General features: G+C 36.0%; 2 protein-coding genes across 4 annotated transcripts in view; one reads left to right on the top strand and one right to left on the bottom strand.

Moving 5' to 3' along the window:
- The window catches only part of rhogb (ras homolog family member Gb), an 11681-nt gene extending 2392 nt beyond the window's left edge, over positions 1-9289 (top strand). The window contains exons 2-5 of one of the 2 annotated variants that reach the window (XM_054625303.1): positions 6591-6697; positions 6978-7144; positions 7885-8055; positions 8799-9288. In XM_054625303.1, the coding sequence (XP_054481278.1) occupies positions 7016-7144; positions 7885-8055; positions 8799-9074 (576 nt within the window). In that variant the 5' untranslated portion in view covers positions 6591-6697; positions 6978-7015 and the 3' untranslated portion in view covers positions 9075-9288. Of the gene's footprint in view, positions 1-6590; positions 6698-6977; positions 7145-7884; positions 8056-8798 lie in introns of those variants that run through there. The other variant, XM_054625304.1, reaches the window with a different exon arrangement.
- Positions 9290-11648: 2359 nt separating this feature from the next.
- Positions 11649-23835, bottom strand: pgap2 (post-GPI attachment to proteins 2). 2 transcript variants are annotated; one of them, XM_054625619.1, is made up of 7 exons: positions 23546-23835; positions 19987-20161; positions 18444-18693; positions 17208-17314; positions 14060-14168; positions 13806-13974; positions 11649-13718 (listed from the first exon to the last, which is right to left on the bottom strand). In XM_054625619.1, the coding sequence occupies exons 2-6, from the start codon at positions 20158-20160 to the stop codon at positions 13844-13846; spliced, it is 771 nt and encodes a 256-aa protein (XP_054481594.1). In that variant the 5' UTR covers position 20161; positions 23546-23835; the 3' UTR covers positions 11649-13718; positions 13806-13843. The 2 variants fall into 2 exon arrangements, with proteins under 2 accessions (XP_054481594.1, XP_054481593.1); XM_054625618.1 differs by having other exon boundaries at positions 11649-13974.
- Positions 23836-24100: the final 265 nt, after the last annotated feature.

Raw genomic sequence — 24100 nt, 5'->3', positions numbered from 1 at the left:
CTCTCGAATCTCATGAATGTCTTTGGGAATTTGGACTATTGGGTCAGACTCAAGTAGTTTAGTGATAGTTGGGATTTTTATTGACTAATTTCAGTGATAAAAAAAGAATGAAATAAAATTGAACAATGAACATTTTGGTACAATATATGACAGCAGTGGATATAAGCATCAAATAACAAGTTTGTGAATAGTACAAGAGCATAATACTCTCTAAAACCATCGGAGACGCTAATAAACGTGGGGATATTATAGGAATGTCCTGTGTGATAATATGTATGTAGGCAAGAACCCAAAAAAACCAAGATTGACTAATCGGCATGACATCACACAGAGAGTCAGCAGTCGCACGCGCTCAGATATGAAACAGGAAGTCAGAGAGTGAGATATGTTAGAGATCGCCAAGTTAGCGCTGATGTGGTGAGCCATTCAGCTGTCAGAAGCTGTGAATATAAAAGTATGACTCATTAGATATCAAGTGTTCCCCGACTTTTAGCCATGGTTTGGTCCAATATTCTTGGCCTTTAATTCTCTTGGTATGGTCCAATATTTTAGTGTTCTATTCCTGGTTTGGTCCAATATTCTTTGGATTTATTTCCCTTGGTAAGGTCCAATATTTTAGTGATCTATTCCTGGTTTTGGTTAAATATTTTAGTGATCTTTTCCTGGTTTTGGTCAAATATTATTGGGCTTTATTTTCCATGGTTTGGTCCAATATTTTAGTGTTCTATTCCTGGTTTTGGTCAACTATTATTGGGCTTTATTTCCGTGGTTTGGTCCAATATTTAAGTGTTCTATTCCTGGTTTGGCACACAATATTTTGGGTGTTTTAGTCCCGTTTGTCGTAGATTTTCTGATGTTTTTGCCCTGATTAGGTCGAATATTTTCTAGTGTTTAAGTTCTAGTTTGGTCCGATATTTTGTAGTGATTTAGCCTTAGTTTGGTCTGATATTTTTGTTATTTAAATCCTAGTTTGTTGCAATATTTTCTGTTGATAAATCCTAGTTTGGTCGAGTTTTTCTTGTGTTTTAGTCCTGGTTGGGTCCAATATTCTCTGGTATTTTAGGCCTCATTTGGTCCAATAATCTGTTGCCTTGTAGCCCCTGTTTGGTTTGATATTCTTGGTTTGATTCTTTGGTCCAATATTATCTGCTGTTGTATCCATGTTTTGGTCCAATATTGTCTAGTATGTTAGTTAAGGCCCAATATTCTCTAGTTTTTAAGCCCTGGTTTGGTTTAATATTCAGTGCTATTTTAGTCCAGGTTTGATCCAATATTCTTTGATGTTTTAGTCTTAGTTTGGTCTGTTATTCTCTCGTGATTTAGTCCTAGTTTGATCTAGTATTTTCTGGTGTTTTAGTCCTAGTTTTGGCAAATAATCACTGGAGTTTAAGACCAGAACTATGTTTTTAACTGCCAGTGGATTGCAAACCAGGATTTCTGTGTCTCTAATATTAAAGTGTTGAGTGTATGGATGTAAACTGCCAGTCACTGTCTCAGTAAACACATTTCCTTCACACAGGCTGCTGCTGGATGAACACAGCGTCGGACAAACCCTTCCTGTTTCGGTTTCAACACAGACCAGTTCCTCTTTGGCCTGACTGTTAGGGGGGGTTAGGAAACGTTGCATGCTTTAGGTAAATGTGGAGGACTCTGTCTCTGTCAGACTCAGCCTGTTAAACTCAGACAGCTAACATTGTCAGTAATAACAAAATTGTATGTAAATTAAAATGAGGTAACATGGTTCTTTTACTGGAGAGAAGAAACCCAAGCTGTGAGATTAAAATGGAAGATAAAACATGATCAGTAGAATGATAACCAAACTGTCTGTTGTAGACACTCGTAGCTTTCTACAGACCCACTTCCTGCTTCACAGTTGACCCACTGTTCTAGCTGTAATTGTGTAGTGAAAGTATTCCTGTGCTATGAGGGGTTATTATTGACATTTTAGGTGTGCTTATTACACTAGCCATGCTAGCACGCTAACATGAACTGAAGAGTTGAACAACTGTTAAAGCCCTGGTTTTGTCCAATTATTTAGTGGTATTTCACTCCTGGCGGTTTGGTTCAGTATTCTCTGTTGTATATTTCTGGTTTGGTCCAATGTTCTCCAGTGTTTTGCCCTCGGTTTGGTCCAGTAGTCTCTGCCGTCTCACTCCTGGTTTCATTCAATATTTCTTGGTGTTTTAGCTGGTTTGGTCCAATAATCTCCACTGTTTAAGCCCCAGATTGATCCAGTATTTTCCAGTGTGATTGGCCTCCGTTTGGTCCAATATTCTCTGCCGTCTTAATCCTGGTTTGACCCAATATTTAGTGGACTTTTACCCCCAACGGTTTGGTTCAGTATTTTCTGGTGTTTTAGTCGTTTGTTTGATCCAATAATCTCTGGGACTTCTGTCTTGGTTTAGCACAATATTCCTTGGTGTTTTATCCCTAGTTTGGTCCAGTGGCGTCTGGTGTTTTATCACTGGTTTGGTCCAGTGGTCTCTGGTGTTTTAGTTCCTTATTCTCTGGTCTCTGTTGAGCACAATATTCCTTGGTGTTTTAGGTAGTTTGATCCTATAATCTCCAATGTTCTAGCCACAGATTTGTCCAATTTTATCCAGTGTTTAGCACCAGTTTGGTCCAATATACTTTGCTGTCCTAGTCCTAGTTTGGTGCTGTTTTAGTCCCAGTTTGATCCAGTGGTGTCCAGTGTATAAATCCTGGTTTGGTCCAATATTCTCCCGTGTTTTATTCCCGGTTTCAGTCCAATATTTTCAAGTAGTTTAGGATACTGTATGGTCCAGTACTCTCCGGTGTTTTAGTCCTGGTTTGGTTCCGTGTTCATCAGTGTTTTGAGCAGGTTTGGTAGCATAATCTCTATTTTCATTTTTGGTCTCACTATTGTTTGATCAGAAATTCTTCCAGTTTGTACACCTGTGTTCACGTGAACATCTGTGTTGTTTAAAAAGTTTTGTTAACAAGAACTATGATGGAAAAGCCAGTAATAAATCCAGTTTATTTTGTCAGATTTATTCTACCACCTGGTTGAAGTTGCGTATAAGTACATGACTTCTGTTTGTTCTTAAAAAATACCATAGCCCACTGTCTGCTGTCATTTTACAGAGCAGGCGTTTCTTTTTTAAGATGGAATTTTTAAGATTATGGAAAGATAGAAAAAGTCCACACAGATGTGACAATATTCTGTAAACCTCAAAGCTCCAATTTTAGAGATTTTACTGTCAGCGCTTCAGCTGTGAGATGACTCGGTTCCTCTGTGGGTCAGGAGACTCTTCCTAGACCAGCATTATAAAATAAAAATACAGAAAAAGAACACAGCTGACAAGACGAAACCAAAGCTGCTTGTTAGTTCCTGAAACACTGAGACAACTGGCTCAAATGGCACTGATTACATTTCAGCTTACACCGCTTTTATTTCTCTCGTCTATAGAGAAAATGTCACTATTAGAGGCCATCTTTCTCAACAACACAGTTCTCATTCACTTATTATTTCAGTTGTTATTTTCTCCTCCATTGGGTGGCTATGCTCACAGGCAAACGTTTACACCACGACAGCAACAGACAGCTTTCCTTCCTCCGTTCACGTCATTAAGAACGAGGCTGGACCCACAGTTTGTCTTTGTGGATTTCAGCCGGCGCCATCTTGGTTTTTTGCAACCAGTGAACAGCGGTGACCATATTTGTAGTTGGAGGAGAGCCGCAGTATGCCGCTCTGGTAGATACCTGTCACTATTGTTCTGCTTATTTATGCTTTGTTATATATTTTTAAATTAAATTATTTACAGCGGTTTCAGTGTCAAGCGTTGTGTCAACCCTCAGGTTTGCGCTGTTAGCTCCATCAGCACTGTTTCCGTTGTTTGCGCGGTTAGCACCGTTAGCTTCTGGCTAGTCGAGAGCCGCGTGGAGACAATAGAAATGCTCTGAACGTTTTACAGGGTAAGGGTTAGTTGGTGGGTGTTTTGCTTGGGGAGCCCATGGAGTACTCTGTCGAATTTGGTGAAATTTAGACACAGAACACGTACGATATTAATAATCCTTGAATAAATTAGCAAACAGTGCTGCTCATTATCAGAATCCCCTTCACTGCTGGATGCTGGATATTCTAAAGCCGAGCGATAGGGCCGTTATGAACGTGTTGCTGAAATAAAACACACGTGTTAGCTTCACATTCACACTTGAGTTTCTCTCACACACACTGAGAGGAAGGTCTCTTCAGCACAATGTGTGTCAGATTACAGGTTACTGATCTCGATTCCTTCTTCCTCTTTTGTCTCAATGTGTTTTATTCTTTCTTCCTCTCACAGTTTGACTCTGTCAGCACACTGTTCCCCCTTAGATCTCTGTTCTCAGACCAGTTTGAGCTGAAAAGAACGCTTTAAGATACTGGAGCAGTTTGGTCTGATTTAGGTGAGATTTTGCAGTTTTTACTCATCTACGAATGTTCATTTGGTATTCAAGATAAAACCATCACTGATGTAGCTATTTGACATTAAAAAGTAGGAAACAATTGTAATTTTGACCACAAAGACACATAAATGACTTGTCCAGTTTAAAAACTGTTCTGTCTTTGTATTTGTGGAGAGAACTTGGGGGTTTTCCCATTAGCTTCAGTGCAGTCACAGTTTGATCACAGCAATGTCTAGTGGACGTCAGAGGAACTGCAGCCAAACAGAAACGCAAATTTATAAATTGACGTCGAAGTTGTACAGTAAGTTATTGAGTAAAATTAAACCTCTTTAACTTTAATTAGCTTTTAAATGAGCGAGCCGGACAGCCACTCAGCACGTCTTTAAGTTCATGCAGCTTTCTTTACTGAAGTTGCTGCATTATTTCAACATGAGACCACAATGAGATTTTTCTACTGAAAGCTTCCTTTTTCCCCAACTACATCTGAGTTACAAAAGGACATCGTTACAACACTTGAAACGTTTCTTTCAGGTTCATTTTGTATATTAGAAATGTTTTATTATTCGTAGGCAGTTGCTTGGTTTTTCTGTTAACTCTGCTCAGGATTGTGTGTTTATCAAAGCCTGATTCAGTTTATTCTGATTTAAAACCCTTACAAACCGCCCTGCTGCCACAAATACTCACTTGAGCACCAATTGTGGATTAACCTGCCGCTGAAAATAGTCCTCTACAAAGTTCCTCCTAAAAACTACAGTGAGCAGCTGTTTTCAGAGATTACTGATGAAACTGTAAATTTGTCTTTTTAAAGATAAAGGAGCCAAAGTTCTTGGAGCTGAGAGCCAAATACAGAGTAACACTTTCATTTAAGAATCTGAATATTTCCTCCGCTCATTGCAAAAGTGAAGAGGTCACTGTTTGGACACTGTAACGTCTAAACGACATGGATGAGAGAAGAATCAGCAGGAGAAATTGAAAAACTGTGAGATCAGAGGTTAAAGCTTCCAGCAGGGGTGAGATCAGCCGACCTCCGCCCAGAGAGAGAGAGAGGAGGGTGGGGTCGCCGTCCCCAGAGTCTGGGTGGAGCCACTTTCTCTATCCAGACATCTGGAGAGAGACACCACAGAGTTACTATTTTACTGTTCAGAACACAAACCACCAGGTTTATGTTCATCTGATCACTTCTAACTATCAAACCATTATCGCTCTTTGTTCTTTATTTTCTACCTTCCTCTTTAGCAGCACAAAACTCAAACTAAGACTGTGAAACTAACACTGGCACTCAGAGAGACACTTAAATATGCATCAAAACACGATTTATTTCTTCTTTTTGTTGGTTTCCAAAGATGCTGCTGTTGCGCTGTGACTCGGGTTTGCTGCCGTCAACATGACCTCAGTGACTTGGGACTTGGCTGTGATTTTTGAGGCTCAGAGATGAGATTGGTGACTCTGAGGAGCTTGGATATGACATCAGGGAGAAATCTGGGTAACATGGACACGGCCTCGTGATTCTGGCATGATATCAGGGACTCGAGCGTGACTTGTTGACTTGAACATCGTCTTGGTTACTCGGATATGGCCTCGGTGTCTTGGTCTTGACTTGCATGACTTGAAAATGATCTAGTGACTCGGCCGTGATCTTTTTGGTTCAGACATAACCTGAATGACTCAGAGGTGACCTTTGGGACTTGGACACAACCCTACTGACCTGGACTTAACCAAGTGTCTCGGACATGACGCTGGAGACAGGATTTGGACAGTTTGGGCAGAATGAGGATGACTCAGAGGTAACGTGACCCAAGTGACTCCAGCTCGATGACTTGGTGACCTGAACTTTAACGTTTAATAAAACAAATCGAAGAAGTTGTCTTTTCTGTAAATGTAAATAAAGTTTTGAAACTGCCCCAGTGTGTGTGTGTGTGTGTGTGTGTGTGTGTGTGTTTCAGCCTTGACAATATGTGCGTGTGTGTCTTTAAAAACATCCACTCAGAGTCACGCCGGTATTCAAATCTGTGTGTTTGAGTGAGTGTGTGTGCAAGATAACATCTCTGTTATGTTTGGAGAACGTTTCCTTCTGCAGCCATCATTTCCATAAACACAAATACTGACGGAGGTACTCTCTCTCTCTCTCTCTCTCTCTCTCTCTCTCTCTCTCTCCCCCCCCCCCCACCCTCTCTCTGCTGCAGTCAGACGATGGGACGTCACGTGTCTCTGAACAAACTGTGTTAACTGAAGGAAACTGAAGCGTCTCTGAAACCGGAGTGAACGAGTTCACCAATCAGACTCACTGAAGGTGATGGTTTATGGTTTATGGTTTATGGTTTATTTATGTTTTATGTGGCGGTGGAAGAAGTATTCTGATCCTTTACTGCAGTAAAAGTACAACATTTACCTCTGAGATGTAGTACAGTAGAAGTACTATATTTACTCTGAGATGTAGAACTGTATAATATTTACTTTTACTAGGTATAAAGTTGCATAAAAACTTTTTTAAAAAACTGTAAATGAGAAGAAAGCGAAACCTAAAAATGTTGTTTGCGTGAAAGGAAACGGGAGCTTGCTGTGTGTTGCAGGTTGCTGAGGGGTCAGAGGTCAGAGGTCAGAGGTCGTCATGCAGAGTATAAAGTGTGTGGTGGTGGGTGACGGTGCTGTGGGGAAGACCTGCCTCCTCATCTCCTACACCACCGGAGCTTTCCCCAAAGAGTACATCCCCACCGTGTTCGACAACTACAGCAGCCAGGTGTGTGTGTGTGTGTGTGTGTGTGTGTGTGTGTGTGTGTGTGTGTGTGTGTGTGTGTGTGTGTGTGTGTGTTCTTTAACGAACGATTATCTTCATTATCATTTAATCTGCACTTTATTTTTCTAGTATTAAACGTTGGTCTATAAAATGCCAGAAAATAGTTTAAAAAAAATCAAAAAAGCGACACATTCTTTCACATATCTTGTTTTGTTTAAATAAATAGAATAAAAAGTTCCCAAATCTTAAATAAAAATATAGAAAAACAGGAAACTGTCATAATTTAGCAGCATGACAGGGTGAACGTTTCGTATTTTAACTTGAAAAGTTTCCTAAACAATAAATCATTTATCAAAGAAAAAGATTATTTCGCATTATTTCGCAACAAATACTTTTTGATTAGTTGTTTATTATTATTCAGTTTGTTTCATCACTACACGTCCTTCTGTCTGTGTACGTGAGTTTAATAAAGTTTTCATTATCGATTCATATCTAAATATTGAGAGAAACTGTAGTGGATGATGTTTGTTATTTTCAGCGTGTTTTTATGAATAAAACAGATTGTTTTCACCACAACAGTTACTCAAACACAAAACTCTGACCAGGTGTGTGTTTACCTGTGTGTGTGTGTGTGTGTGTGTGTGTGTGTGTTGTACCTGTGTGTGTGTGTGTTTACCTGTGTGTGTGTGTGTTTACCTGTGTGTGTGTGTTTACCTGTGTGTGTGTGTGTGCGGTGCGTTCAGGTGACGGTGGACAACAGGACCATCAGTCTGAACCTGTGGGACACGGCGGGTCAGGAGGAGTACGACCGGCTGAGGACGCTGTCCTACCCGCAGACCAACGTCTTCATCATCTGCTACTCCATCTCAAGCCCCGCCTCCTACGAGAACGTCAAACACAAGTGGCACCCAGAGGTCAGAGGTCAAAAATCTACCCGGCAACAGAGCAGAAATGTATTTCAGCGTTAATGGCTCTTTTACAGCTTGTGAGATTTTATTTGTGACGCTAAATTTTACATTTATGTTTTATGTAATATCTTATTGATGAGAAAGAGAGCGCTGTTATTTCCTGCTTTTAATTAAACATTTCAGGGTCTTGAAGGCATCACATGGGAACTTTATGAGAACATTTTTTTGTTTATCTGTATATTTTCTCCTTCATTAGCAGTCTTCATTATATTAACTTATACAATGAGTGTAAATGATAAATATTCTTTCACCTGAGGCCTCGACACATACAATGCAAATAGATCTGGTTATGAAAATAATGAAATCTTAAAAATACTATTTAATTTAACTTACTTTGTGATCTTATAGTTATTTATGTGTCATCACAAGAAGTCACCATTATTAAGTTAATATATTCAAAAACATCTATCAGCCTTATTAACAGGTTAAATGTTGTTCATTAGATTTACTGCAGTAAAAGAACAATATTTACCTCTGAGATGTAGTGAAGTAAAAAAGTACAACCCATAAATATATGAGGGGTTTAAATGTGTTATTAACACCTACAAAACCCAAAAAAACAAACAAAATCTGATTATTATTATTTAATGTTTTCAGTTTTCCAGAATAAATAAATAATTCTCCATAAATCATCAGCCTGTAAAGTTGAAGTAGTTTTCTAGTCTTTGTGATATGTGTTACGTCTCCAGGTGTCTCACCATTGTCCCGGCGTTCCCATCCTGCTGGTCGGCACCAAGAGCGACCTCCGGGCCGACGCCGACACGCAGAGGAAGCTGAAGGAGCAGAACCAGGCTCCGGTCAGCCACCAGCAGGGCGCCGCGCTCGCCCGCCAGATCCACGCCATGCGGTACCTGGAGTGCTCGGCCCTGAACCAGGACGGCATCAAGGAGGTGTTCGCGGAGGGCGTGCGGGCCTTCCTCAACCCGCAGCCCGCCGTGCAGAAGAAACCCTGCGTCCTGCTGTAAGGACGGAGCCTGAACGCCTCACCACGGGTTCCTGTGGCCTCGCTGCCCGAGAGACTGTTTGAATTAAATATTTGCTTTAAATGTGTTTTTTTATTTTAAACGTTTGGTTAGAATTTTATCTTTGAGGAGTTGAGAGATGGAGGTTCTGTGCTCATTGTTCGGTTTAAAGGGGAACATACGGGTCTTATTCACAGTGGGGGGGGGGGGGCATTAATTTAAAGCATTTCTTATGCTGTAAGGAACTAAATATATTTGTGAGAAATAATTAAAATCTAAATGAAACTCCTGTGTCAAGAAATCTGTTGTTTTAACGATGACGTCGTCACATATGTTATGTCTGAACGGACTGGAGAAGGAGAGAGAGGAGGAGAGAGGAGGAGAGATGAAGGAGAGATGAAGGAGAGGAGGAGGAGGAGGAGAGATGAGAGAGATGAAGGAGAGAGGAGGTGAGAGGAGAGTTGAGGAGAGGAGGCGAGAGAAGGAGAGAAGAGGAGAGAGGAGGTGAGAGGAGAGAAGAGGAGAGAGAGGAGAGATGAAGGAGAGAGGAGGAGGAGAGAGGGAGAGAGAAGAGAGGACAGGAGGAAAGGAGAAGAGAGAGAAGGAAAGAGGAGAGGAGGCAAGAGAATGAGAGAAGAGGAGATAGAGAAGGAGAGAGAAGGTAAGAGGAGGAGGGAGGAGAAGGAAAGAGGAGCATCAAAATATACTTAAAGTACTGAATGTAAAAGTACACGTTACGCAGAATGATGTATTTCATATTAGTGTGTTTTATTTATTGTCACTTTAAGGTGGAGCTCATTTGAATAACTTTATATACTATAAGTATTATATTTAAAGTCTTTAATAACAAAGCATCATTTCTTTACTTATTTCTGGAGCACAGTTTCTAACTTACTGACATTTCAGAATAAAGGTCGGGGCCATACATTTATTATTAATAGAAAGTAATTTCCTTATTCTTTCGCAAAACAGTTGAAATTTCCCAAATTTCATCCAGAAAAAAGAGATTTAATCTTCAACACTCAGATTTGAGATGAAGCTGCAGGACGTGTGAGTCTCTGTGCTGTTGTTCTGTTGTTCAGGAAGAAGAAGTTTAGAGGAAGTGAGTTTAATGAATGACCTGCAGGAGAAACAACTTCCCCAAACCATGAAAGGACTCCTGTGGCGTCAGGTAGGATAATCAGACCACAAACACACCTGTGTCTGTATCCACAGAGCTCCTCCTCCTCCTGAAGGCTCTTTAAGGTCCAGCTCACAGCCTCAAAACAACAACTAAACATTCACATTTGGTTCCAAAACTGAAGCTACAGCCAGAGATCGGTTCCTTTATGTGTTAACTTTTTGACTTTTGGCGGGTTATGAAACACCGCTGGGAGTCAACACTGACACCACGCTGCTGGAGAACCAGGACGCATCACTGGGAGGCAACAGGAGAACCAGAACCAGGACTGAGCGGGTCAGACTGTCAGACCCTGCTGCAGTAAAACGAGGTTTTCTAAAAGGAGTCTGGTGCTCAGATGCAGTACCACTTCTGTCCACACGGGTCGCCAGAATCAACACAACATGACAGTTCCCTGCAGGAGTTTTATGCACATTTAGCTGATTAGTGGAGTATTTTCACAGCGTAGTATTAGTACTTTTACTGTAACAGAGTGTATTTATAGTTCAGTTTTAGTTATTTTAGGTTAAGAGAGTATTTTTAGAGTTTGGTATTAGTACTTTCATTGGTAACAAAGTTATTTTTCAGTGTGGAATTAGTACTTTTACTATAACCGATTATATTTAGAGTTTGGTATTAGTACTCTTACAGTAACAGAGTATTTATACAGTGTGGAATTAGTACTTTTACTATAACCGATTATATTTAGAGTTTGGTATTAGTACTCTTACTGTAACAGAGTATTTATACAGTGTGGTATTAGTACTCTTACTGTAACAGAGTATTTATACAGTGTGGTATTAGTACTCTTACTGTAACAGAGTATTTATACAGTGTGGTATTAGTACTTTACTGTAACTGATGGCGTATTTATACAGTGTTATTAGTACTCTTACTTAACAGAGTAGGTAAACGGTGAATGATTAACGACACAAACACTCTGCAGGACAACAGCTCCGTGTTTGTTGGTGTGTTTGTTGGTGTGTTTGTTGGTGTGATTAACGTGGTGGACAACAGCTGTGTTTGTGTGTTTGTTGGTGTGTTTGTGTGTTTGTTGGTGTGTTTGTGTGTTCAGTGAAAGTGATCGACAGTGAAATGAGTGAACGTCACACGGCAGAAGAACAAGAGCCTCAACGTGGTAAAAACGAACCTTGAATGCATCGTCACAGAACTGAAAACGGCTGTGTTACTTTTTTGAGATGCGTTAAAATGCAACATACACATTAACGCAGCAGTTATATAAATAAACACGTACTTTTACTTCCATATGGCTTTGAATGCTTTGACTTATAGTGGTATTAGTACTTTTACTGAAGCATAGGATCTTCTTCCATCTCTGCCTCTAACAAACAGACACAGATACTAAAATCTAGCTGAGGGAGTTGAGAGAAAGACAGGAAGGGAAACAGGAACGTAAACGTAGTTATTGTTTTTATTATCAAATAATCATGGAAACACATTACATCGTTTATATGACTATATGAATGTGCTTGATTCTGCTGTAGTGAAAACCACATGACTCATATGAGACTGAGATGTCCCCATAAGGCCACCGTACAAAATAAACTCTTGACTTTCGTAACAATGGAAATTTTCGTTACTTCCACTTTCACAACAAACGGTGTATTTTTAGCTCCACGTTTGATAAAACTTACAACAGAAGAAAAAAAAGGTTATTTTTCCTGTAAAATCTATTTTTTATTTAACCAACAAAGTGACAAGTCAGCTGATTGTGAGATTACCTCACTAGCACCTTTTTAGGTCACATCACAATAAAAGACCTTTACTTTCAAATGCATTTATTTTGAAACACATGCAGGATGTGTTATGTTAGTTATTAACCGTAGCTCTACAAATCATCTCCAGCTTACTACAGTGTTCACTTTGGCACCAGATTCTGAATTAGTTTTAGTCTTTTAAAGAAAACAAAGATTCATTTTAGTTAAATTTCAGTCATTTACATTTTTATGGGAGAGAATAAAGTTTAGAGAATAAAGTCTAAATGTTGACAATAAAGTTAGAACTTTCCGTTTTAGTGCAAAAAGAAGATTTGTTTGACATTTTGGGAATACATTTGAGAATAAAGAAAAATTGTTGGGAATGAATGTCAAACTTTTGATCCTAAATCAAGCTCATAGAGTCAGCACACATACTGAAATCCCTTCTTTATTTCCAACAAACAAAATCAAAATTTCCTTTAGTTTTTCTCCTGAAAAGTTTTTGTTGTGCACTTTAAATTTTTGTTGTTTGCTAATCTTTCTGTTCGTCCTCCTTCTGTTAAACCTTTTCATGCAGTTTCATCACCATTTGACCGACTTTAAGATCTTAATTTAACCTTTTTAAAAGGGATAACATTACAATAATATTAAAACGTCTAAAACGACAAGAACTTTGTTATATATGTTGTGTAGTTGTGTACTTACATTATCCCAAATGTTTCCACAATTTTAAACCTGACAAATCTGTAATTTTAATCAATGTAAAGCTGCGTTTCATTTGTTCGCCTGTCTCTTTGTGCAGCGTCTGACAGAAGCTTTTATAAACTGACTTTTTATCCAGTTTAACGCACATTGTTTGATTGCACTTGGGGCTGGCATTGCTAACCAGCTCAGGCTCTAAATGCTGTGGTAAATTTGCTGTGAAATGAAAAAGAAAAAAAGAAATGATAAAGCTGACCCTAAAATAGAGCTGAATAATCTGTACTCTTTTTACAGACTGAATTCTGACTGCAGAACCAGGAATCAAACTTTGGCACCAAAATGAACATCTAATTTCATATTCTTTCACCAATAGTTCTTAATACATTTTTTTTTATAAGGCTTTTGTGGTCACACAACATTAAACATAATAGTTTTAGACCAGACGGCAACCTCTGCTTCTTTAAAGTGAAGTCAGTGCTTCATGTCTTAAAGCTGCATTCTCTCTGCTGTCCACCAGGGGGCGACTCCTCTGGTTGTATAGAAGTCTATGAGAAAATGACTCTACTTCTCTCTTGATTTATTCCCTCAGTAAACATTGTAAACATGAGTTTATGGTCTCAATCTCTAGTTTCAAGTCTTCTTCAATACAGCATGATGTTCATTTAGTAAATGATGCTCCATTTAGAGTCAAACAGACCATAAAGCAGGGGATGCTTTAGGGCGGGGCTGCACAATGATTGACAGGTCGACACCAGAGACGTATACGGCGTCTCTACGTCACTCCTCCTCAGTCCAGATATGGTCACTTCCTGTTCACTGGTTGCAAAAAAAACACGCCGACGGCGAAATCCCGAACTCGAGGCTTAAAAACGTCAGTCCTCAAACCAATGAGTGACGTCACGACGACTACGTCCACTCCTTATATACAGTCTGTGTTTTTATAGACGCAGTACAGGATTTAAAAAAAAAAAATCCCTTCAAATCTTGCTAAAGATGATTAAAACTTTAAACGTATCACCAACACGACGTCACGACTCTTCCCCAGAAGTTTGAAGAACTCACGGGTTGCTGGAAGAATAAAAAACGTTTATTCTCTGACATCACTATATCGTAACGTTCAGGAGGCTGCACGGCGCCTTTAAAGAGTTCCTTCACCTGTTCTCAAGAAAACAGTCCACAGGCGAGGTCGCCGCTCAGAACCGTTTGTCCTCGGGGGGCGTGGCCACGATCACCTCTTTGCACCCGAAGTCCCAGAAGGCCGTCATGTGGAACGCCATGTTGGAGAAAACCACCAGGTATTCGGAGAGGGCGAACAGGGTGTAGACTGGAGAGAGCAGAGAGCGATGAGGTCAGAGGAGAAATCACCCCCCCCATGTAAACAATCACAGCGGGGCTTTACAAACGCTCACCTCCCGTTTCACAGTACTTGTTGTGGCGTCTGAAGAAGTATGCGGCGGCCAGACAACAGCTGACGTTAAACAGGAAGAGACGCAGCTTCCAGCGAAATGACGTCTTCTCCTTGAGACAGAGAGAGAGGACTTAAAGGCGTTAGATTTAGAGATTAACCACGAGAAGCTGGTTTCTTGTGATCATGACAATCAGGTTTTCATTATGAATTAAAATGCAAATTATTGTCTCAACGTTTTCTTTCCTCTTGTTGAATTTTTACTCTTAAGACGTCGGCCTTATTATCTGCCCAGAGAACGGTCCTTGTTGCATTCCTGAACTACCGTTTTGTTTGTCACGTGTTTGTTGTGGAACAAAAGGACAACTGAAGCTCGTTTGCATCCCTGTGTTGCATATTAACAATAAATTAACCGGGACTCCTTGACTGATACCATACATGAATATTAATATTCTGAATATATTCAAATTATTCAGATTTTGATATGCTTCATGTAAACTTCATATTATGTTTGGATATTCTGAATTAGTTCTTATTTTGATTGGATAATTTTCAGATTAAAACATGTAATGTAAACGGGAATATCAATTTTCAATTAGCCTTGTAAACAGATAATTAGGAATATTGTCTTTATTGGAATAAGGGAAAGATTGAATATTTGGTGCGTGTTAGCATGATTAGTAATGTCACAGAGCCAAAGATATGTTGTTTTGTCCAACCAACACCCAAACATATTATATAATATAAATATAAATGAACAAAGCAGAAAATTAACTGTGTTGAATATTTGGCATTTAAATGAATCGATTATCAAGATAGTTGACGGTTAATTGTCTGTGAATGACTTAATGGATTCATAATTTAAATCTGTTATCTGGTGATGCTTTGGTTCTGTAACAACCAACACTTTTGTCAGGAAAAACAAAAAAACACTGTCGCCCTTTTATTCAGCATCACAAAAGAAAAGTTCCATGAATCCACTCAGAGATCCTAGAAAAAGGACGCCTGAGAATCCTGATGGTTTTAAGTTTTCTTCAGTATCAAAGTGATCAAGTGCTTGTTGTCTGTTCATTTACAAATTGACTGCAAACAGGAGCTGCTTATAGATAATTCGGCATACTTTTAATTCACTTAATGATAATTACTGAGTCTTGATGTCTCATCCTCCTCCTCTATCCATTCATATACAGATATTTACTGTGACGAAAGCCTGAGGTTCTCCAGGATGTGTGGGAACCCCGACATTATTAAATATTAAAATAAGAGGCGGCTCCCTTTGACTCAGCTGGTGAAGGATTCCTGGAAGCTCGGCAGTCACATGATGCGAGCGAACAGGAAGATCAGAGTTTAAGTGCTGCAACTGCTGAGTGAAACAGGGAAGCACCGAAATAACGTTCAGACAGAAGTTAAATCTGGAACTTATTCATCCGTTTCCTGCTCGACGGGAGAACACGACCTGCCGAGCGGTATCCAAATGTTTTAATGCCATGCTGTTGATATAAAAACCTTATCGTCTTTGTTTAAAACAATAATACGTCAGTTGGTGGCTGTATGTGGGAAAGAGACCTCCTCAAGGACCTCCTGCTCTTCTTCAAGACCACAACGCCTCCTAAAATATCATTGAACCTCCTCAAGAATCTCTGGGGACAAAGTGAAGATCTTTAATGACCACTGGACCTCTTCAAGCACTCTTATATCCTCTCCTCAACTCCTCAATCCTCTTAAAGCACCACTGAAGCAACCTTGGTACTTCCTAGAATGTCTTAAGTAATCCTTGAACCTCTTCAATTATCCCAGAAACCTCCTGACACATCCCTAAAGCCCTTCTCTGGCTCCACAAGCTCCTCAAAAACACTAAAAAACCTTCCTTAAACCACCACAAGGAACCCCTTGGTCACTTCAAGAACCTCCAAATCCCCACAAGGATCCCTAAAAACCTCCATGAACACTCAAGGACCAACAGAACCTTTTCAGAATTTCCCAAATCATCCTTAATGACCACTAGGGTTGACTTGAGGACAATTCAAGCACTATTGACACTCTTCTCGGTCCACTAGAACCTCAAAGAGGACACTTAAACCACCTTAGAACCCACACGATCCTCCTCCAGCACATTGGTCCTCTTCAAGCACTCTTGAATCCTCCCCTCAACTCCTAAATCCTCTTCAAGGACCCCTGAAGCACCGCTACTTCCTAGAATGTCCTCATGCAATCAGGTACCACAAAATCTCCTCAAGAATCCCTAAAAACACCATTAACCATCTCCAGGGTCCACAAGAACCTCAAAGAGGGCATCAAAACCACCTCAGGAACCCCATTGTCCTCCTTGAGAACCCAAAGAACCTCTTCAAGGACCATTGGACCTCTTTGAGGCACTCTTGAATCCTCTCCTAAACTCCTAAATCCTATTCAAGCACTCTTAAACCACCACAAGGACCCAGAGAACTCCTCAAAATATCATAGAATCCTCTTCAAGGAACACTGAAGCACCCCTGGTACTTCCTAGAATGTCTTCAAGTAATCCTTGAATATCTTCAAGGACATCCAAACCTTTTTGAAGTCAGCTAAAAGCCTCCTTTAGCACTTTTAGAACCATGAAAAAGACCCCCAAAAACTCCTCCACCAGTAAAACGTCTTTGAACAAACAAAACTGAGCTACAAAAGGGCCACAAATCCTCCTAAAGGACCATTAGAACCCCTCAAGCACCTTTTCAATTATTAGGGAGTGTCCTCAAGCACTCTTCAAGGACCACAAGAGTCTTGTCGGTCTGAATAAATCTGGATTAAAGGAGACCTGCTCTGTGCTCATGAGGTGGATATTTAGCTCTCTGGCGTCCTCTGCAGGTGAAACTCAGCACTGCAGATGGTTGGTGTGAAGGTTTGTGAAGAACCTGTACAGAATCTGACAAAATACAGGGTTTTAGCTGCTTAAATAATAAATAAAAAATTAAATAATATCCCTATTTATTTCTTTTTTTTTTTTTTTACGGCTAAAACATGTTTTTTAAAGACTTCATGTGCAAGAATAACGACAGATCTGAAAGGCTGTCATCGCTATTTGTATTCCAAACAGTTATGAAGCGTCCAGATGATTCAACGTAAGGCGTGCACACACATCAGGGGCCTCGGCCACAGAAACTTCCGGTGTTTACCTCTGGGTTCTCATAGTGTCTCCTGATCACCTGCCACAGGCGGCACGTAATGAGCATGTGCAGCAGCGAGCTCACGATGAACACGATGAAACCGTGTTTATGAACACCTGCGGACACAAACGGGCTGTTAACACTTTCAATTAAGATTAAGAGACGTCAGGAATACCAACCTTCACTCACACTCACACACACACCTGTACATAATATTAATCTATTTAAAGATATTTCTTTAATTTCTTTTATTTGATATTATATATATGTATTTAGGGATATTTGTGCATATGTAAAGTATAATGTGTATTCATGTGTAGATAGATATGTGTCCTATATTACCACTTAGCCTCCCCCTTTGTTTTTTTTCTTACTTTTTATAATTTATTTAGTCGTTTATGTGTTTATCTACTTCTCTGCACTTTTTTTGTACCACTTTTCCAACAATACTACTAATAGTATAAAAAGACTTTAAGGACCTCCTCCCTAGTAACCTAGTAAGGTTAGCAGCACCGCTAACTCAATTCAGTTACATTTTGATGCATTCAGGCTCCGTTCAGTTAAAATGAGTAAATTATAACGTTATCATGATGTGTTCACATGTAATCTGTAAAATGTAGTGTTGGTGATGAACTAGAATAAATCCAGTAGTTTGAAGATGTTTTCACATTAATATAAAATAGATATCAGAGATGAATTATGATGTTTAACTTATTAACACTAGCTCTAAGATTATAACACATCATTAAAACTACTAACGACTAGATTTGATTTAATACAATCTTTTATTTCCTTATCATTTGAACTGTGTGTTTTATAACAATACTATAACAAAGTAAGAGGATAACATTTAGTTTTTGATAGCTTACACTGATTTCAGAGTGTTTGAAATGATTCTGGGTTGGTGGTAAAAAATTAAATAAAATAGTCCAGCTGCTATAACAAAACAAAACAACAAGAAAAAGGGATCTGTATCTACCAATGGAGCATCGATGATCGGCAATCAGTATTTGGCAAAAAAGCGTGATCGTGGATCTCTAAAAGTTATATTTGCGTTATTTTTCTAGTTTCTTGTTAAATGTTATGATCCGTTGCTCCACTATCCATCAGTCTGCAGCAGCACAAACAGGACGAGCTCATAGAAGCTGATTCTCTTTCCAGATACGTACAAATAAAAGCGGTACTCTGGTGCTTTGAGCCCTGACCCCTGGCTGAGCTGGCTCTCTGGCGGGCGGCCGTACTCACTGTAGGTTTCGGTGGACGACACGTATGTGAGCAGCAGCAGGCCGGTGTTTTCTGCGAGGCTGCAGAGGAGAGCCAGCCCGCTCAGCAGCAGCTCCGGCAGCCTCTTGGCGAAGCGTCCGCGGTAGAAGCTGAAATAAGCGGCGGACACCAGGTAGCGCGGCGCCGAGTGCAGTCCGACGCAGCAGCGCCAGATGTAACGCTCCGGAACGCGGCTGATAGCGGCGCTGATGGACGGGAGGTAGTTTGACACCTGAGGGCAAAAAGAAAAAACACAGATCATATTCTTTTATTCTTAATGGTAATAATTTAATGGTTTGTATTCTCCCCATTGATTTACACTAAAAGTTGTGTAACGGACCGTTGTCGATCCGTACTGATCCTCCTCATGGTTCTTCAATCAATAAAGTTTACTGACGATCGTTATCCTCCAATAGTCAGTAAAACATGAGATCAGGACTTGATTTATGCTTTTCTAGTCTCTGATCTCTGATAATGTTACAATGTAAACAACCAATCTGTGTTTATGAGTATTGGTCGAAGGTAAATTATAACGTTGTCATGATGTGTTCACATGGAATCTCTAGAATGAATTGTTGGTGATAAACTAGAATAAATCCAGTAGTTTGAAGGAGATGTTTTCACATTAAATTAAAAATATATATTAGAGATGAATTATGAGTTTATGAACACTAGCTCTAAGCAGATTATAATACATCATTAAAACTAATAATGACCAGATCTGTTTTAATCCATAAAAATACAATCTTTTACTTCCTAACCATTTGAATTGTGTGTTTTTATGAAGAAAAAAACCCTCTATAAATTACTATAACAAAGTAAAAGTACAACATTTAGTATTTTTGATGGTTTACTGACTTCAGAGTGGTTTTAATAATTTTCGAGATTGCAAAATAAATATAGCCAGGATCTTTGTAGACCAGCTGCTATAATCAAACAACAAAAGGAGTTGTATCTGACAATATGGATGATCAATGATCAGCAATTAGTATCGGAAGCAGAAAACATGATCGGGATCTCTAAAAGTTATATTTGCTCCTTTTTATATTGTGCTATACGGGTCAGAAGTCAGTTATCTCCAGTCATAAGCTTGAATAATGTCTGACAGGGCGACTCAATGTCTTTTATTTTGTGGAAAGTCTCTTTATTCAAAGATATTATTTAGTTTAGTAGATGACAACAAAACGCTTAACGGTTCAAACGAAAGAGACAAAGATCTTCTTTGAATCAGAAGAGAATAAATCAGCATCATTGGTCAAAGAAACTGGAAGTTTAGATCTAAACATGAACAGCTAACTGTTTCAGTGTCAAGAGTTTCACAATAAAAGCATCCTAGAACGAGCTGGACTTTTGTCAAAGCTCTTCTTCAGACGTCACAGTCGAAACAGAAGGTTATTCTAGGGTTATCAGCTGAACTCATCACAGTTTAAACCGTCAGAGACACTAACTCAACATTTAGAGCCCAGATGCAACGTTATGATTTCCACATCAGAGTGTATTTTTTTTTTACCAGGCGACGACTTACATGACAGTGTGTGTATGTCGCGTCCTCAAAGTGGTACACGAGTGAAATGAAGATGCAGGCGATGAAGCCGGTCAGAGGGAGCAGCACCGTCCCCACAGCGAAGCTGGTGAAAGGGAGCCGGATGAGGGGGCGGTCCCGGTCCCGGTCCAGGCTGCCGTACGGCCCCTGGAGCATCCTGGGTAAAACACAACAGATGGTGACAGATGAAAACACTCTCAGAGTAACTTCGTTTGGTTTTTTTACAACCTGCACCCTTTGGCGTTATATAGTAATATTCTTTATCATGACAATAATGTGCAGATATATTGATAATGAGAATAATCTTTGGTTGAAGCCATACACATAACGTAAACAAACGTTCTTGTATATATATATATGACAATATACACATATATATTGATAATGAGAATATATTTGGTTGAAGCCATACATAACATAAACAAACGTTCATATATATATATATATATACTCCTGCATCCAGAAGCTTACTTTAGTAAAAGTATGAACATTAGTATTATCAGTAAAATGTACCAAAAATGTGAAAAGTAGATGATCAGTTGTTTTCCAATTATATCTGAAGTTTATGGATTAATATTCCTGCTAAAAAGTACAATATGTACCTCTGAGATGTAGTACAGTAAAAAGTACAATATGTACCTCTGAGGTGTAGTACAGTAAAAAGTACAATAAATAATAAAAAGTACAATAAATAATAAAAGTACAATACATAATAAAAAGTACAATAAATAATAAAAATTACAATAAATAATAAAAATTACAATAAATAATTAAAAGTACAATAAATAATAAAAAGTACAATAAATAATAAAAAGTACAATAAATAATTAAAAAGTACAATAAATAATAAAAAGTACAATAAATAATAAAAATTACAATAAATAATAAAAAGTACAATAAATAATAAAAAGAAAAAAGTAAATAAATAATAAAAAGTACAATAAATAATAAAAAGTACAATACAATAAATAAAAAAATTACAATAAATAATAAAAATTACAATAAATAACAAAAAGTACAATAAATAACTAAAAGTAAATAATAAAAAAATTACAATAAATAATAAAAAGTAAAAAATAATAAAAATACAATAAATAATAAAAAGTACAATACATAATAAAAAGTACAATAAATAATTAAAAGTACAATAAATAAAAAAGTAAATAAATAAAAAAATAATAAAAGTACAATAAATAATAAAAAAGTACAATAAATAATAAAAAGTACAATAAAATAATAAAAGTACAATAAATAATAAAAATTACAATAAATAATAAAAAGTACAATAAATAACTAAAAGTACAATACATAATAAAAAGTACAATAAATAATTAAAAGTACAATAAATAATAAAAAGTACAATAAATAATAAAAATTACAATAAATAATAAAAAGTACAATACATAATAAAAATACAATAAATAATAAAAAGTACAATAAATAATAAAAATTACAATAAATAATAAAAATTACAATAAATAATTAAAAGTACAATAAATAATAAAAATTACAATAAATAATAAAAAGTACAATAAATAATAAAAAGTACAATAAATAATAAAAAGTACAATAAATAATAAAAAGTACAATAAATAATAAAAATTACAATAAATAATAAAAAGTACAATAAATAATAAAAATACAATAAATAATAAAAAGTACAATAAATAATAAAAAGTACAATAAATAATAAAAAGAAATTACAATAAATAATAAAAAATTAATAAATAATAAAAATTACAATAAATAATAATAATAAATAAAAAAGTACAATAAATAATTAAAAGTACAATAAATAATAAAAAGTACAATAAATAATAAAAAGTACAATAAATAATTAAAAGTACAATAAATAATAAAAAGTACAATAAATAATAAAAATTACAATAAATAAAAAAAATAAATAATAAAAAGTAAATAAAAATAAAAATACAATAAATAATAAAAAGTACAATAAATAATAAAAAGTACAATAAATAATAAAAAGTACAATAAATAATAAAAAGTACAATAAATAATAAAAAGTACAATAAAATAAATTAATAAAAATTAAATAAAATTACAATAAAATAATAAAAATAAAAAGTACAATAAAATTACAATAAATAATAAAAAGCACAATAAAAGTACAATAAATAATAAAAAGTACAATAAAATTACAATAAAAAAAGTAAATAAAAAGTACAATAAATAATAAAAATAAAAAAACAATAAATAATAAAAGTACAATAAATAATTAAAAGTACAATAAATAATAAAAAGTATAATAAATAATAAAAAGCACAATAAATAATAAAAAGTACAATAAATAATAAAAAGCACAATAAATAATTAAAAGCACAATAAATAATAAAAAGCACAATAAATAATAAAATAATAAAAAGTACAATAAATAATAAAAAGTAAAATAAATAAAAAAAGTACAATAAAAGTACAATAAATAATAAAAAATACAATAAATAATAAATAATAAAAATAAAAAGTACAATAAATAATAAAAAGTACAATAAATAATAAAAAGCACAATAAATAATTAAAAGCACAATAAATAATAAAAAGCACAATAAATAATAATAAAAAGTACAATAAAATTACAATAAATAATAAAAAGCACAGTAAAAGTACAATAAATAATAAAAAGTACAATAAAATACAATAAATAATAAAAAGTACAATAAATAATAAAAAGTACAATAAATAATAAAAAGTACAATAAATAATTAAAAGTACAATAAATAATAAAAAATAATAAATAATAAAAAGTACAATAAATAATAAAAAGTACAATAAATAATAAAAAGCACAATAAATAATTAAAAGCACAATAAATAATAAAAAGTACAATAAATAATTAAAAGTACAATAAATAAAAAAATTACAATAAATAATAAAAAGTACAATAAATAATAAAAATACAATAAATAATAAAAAGTACAATAAATAATAAAAAGTACAATAAATAATAAAAATTACAATAAATAATAAAAAAAGTACAATAAATAATAAAAATTACAATAAATAAAAAAAGTACAATAAATAATACAAAAATTACAATAAATAATAAAAAGTACAATAAATAATAAAAAGTACAATAAATAATAAAAAGTACAATAAATAATAAAAATAATAAAAAGTACAATAAATAATAAAAACAATACAATAAATTAAAAAAAAAATCAATAAATAATAAAAATTAGAATAAATAATAAAAATTACAAAAAATAATAAAAAGTACAATAAATAATTAAAAGCACAATAAATAATAAAAAGCACAATAAAAGTACAATAAATAATAAAAAGTACAATAAAAGTAAATAAATAATAAAAAGTACAATAAAAAAAGTACAATAAATAATAAAAAGTACAATAAATAATAAAAAGTACAATAAATAATAAAAAGTACAATAAATAATAAAAAGTACAATACATAATAAAAATTACAATAAATAATAAAAAGCACAATAAATAATTAAAAGCACAATAAATAATAAAAAGCACAATAAAATTACAATAAATAATAAAAAGTACAATACTTGTTTACCTTTTCAGGTGACGCAGTGAAGTGACGTCAGTGTGACGTCATCTCCCTCTCCACAGGTGTTTAATCCTGTTAGCTCTGTTAGCACAGGCTAGCTCTGTTAGCACAGGCTAGCTCTGGTAGCACAGGCTAGCTCTGGTAGCACAGGCTAGCTCTGTTAGCACAGGCTAGCTCTGGTAGCACAGGCTAGCTCTGGTAGCACAGGCTAGCTCTGGTAGCACAGGATATTTGAGGTGAAACCGTCTCTTAGCTGTGTGACGTCTCCCGTCAGCTGGACTCAGGTCACGTGGCCGCCATGTTTATTTCCGGGTTTTGGTCGATTCTCTTCCGGGTTCTCCAAATCACGTGACAACAGCCTTCAGAATAAAAGTCTCTCTTGAGAGGAACAAGAGCAGCGCATTGACTTTAATAAATAACAAAGAAAGAAAACAACAACGATGCAGTTACTGAAAACAACTGCATGAATAAACAACTGCTTAGATGTATAAATGGGTAAATTAAACTAAATGAGTTTGAATCACATGGTCATTCTCATTCAATGGTTTTTCTTTAAACCAT

Source organism: Anoplopoma fimbria, chromosome 24, assembly GCF_027596085.1.
Source record: "Anoplopoma fimbria isolate UVic2021 breed Golden Eagle Sablefish chromosome 24, Afim_UVic_2022, whole genome shotgun sequence".
In the NCBI taxonomy this organism is placed as follows: domain Eukaryota; kingdom Metazoa; phylum Chordata; class Actinopteri; order Perciformes; family Anoplopomatidae; genus Anoplopoma; species Anoplopoma fimbria.
Note: the sequence above shows the minus strand (reverse complement) of the source record. Positions and strands in the feature narration are given on the sequence as shown.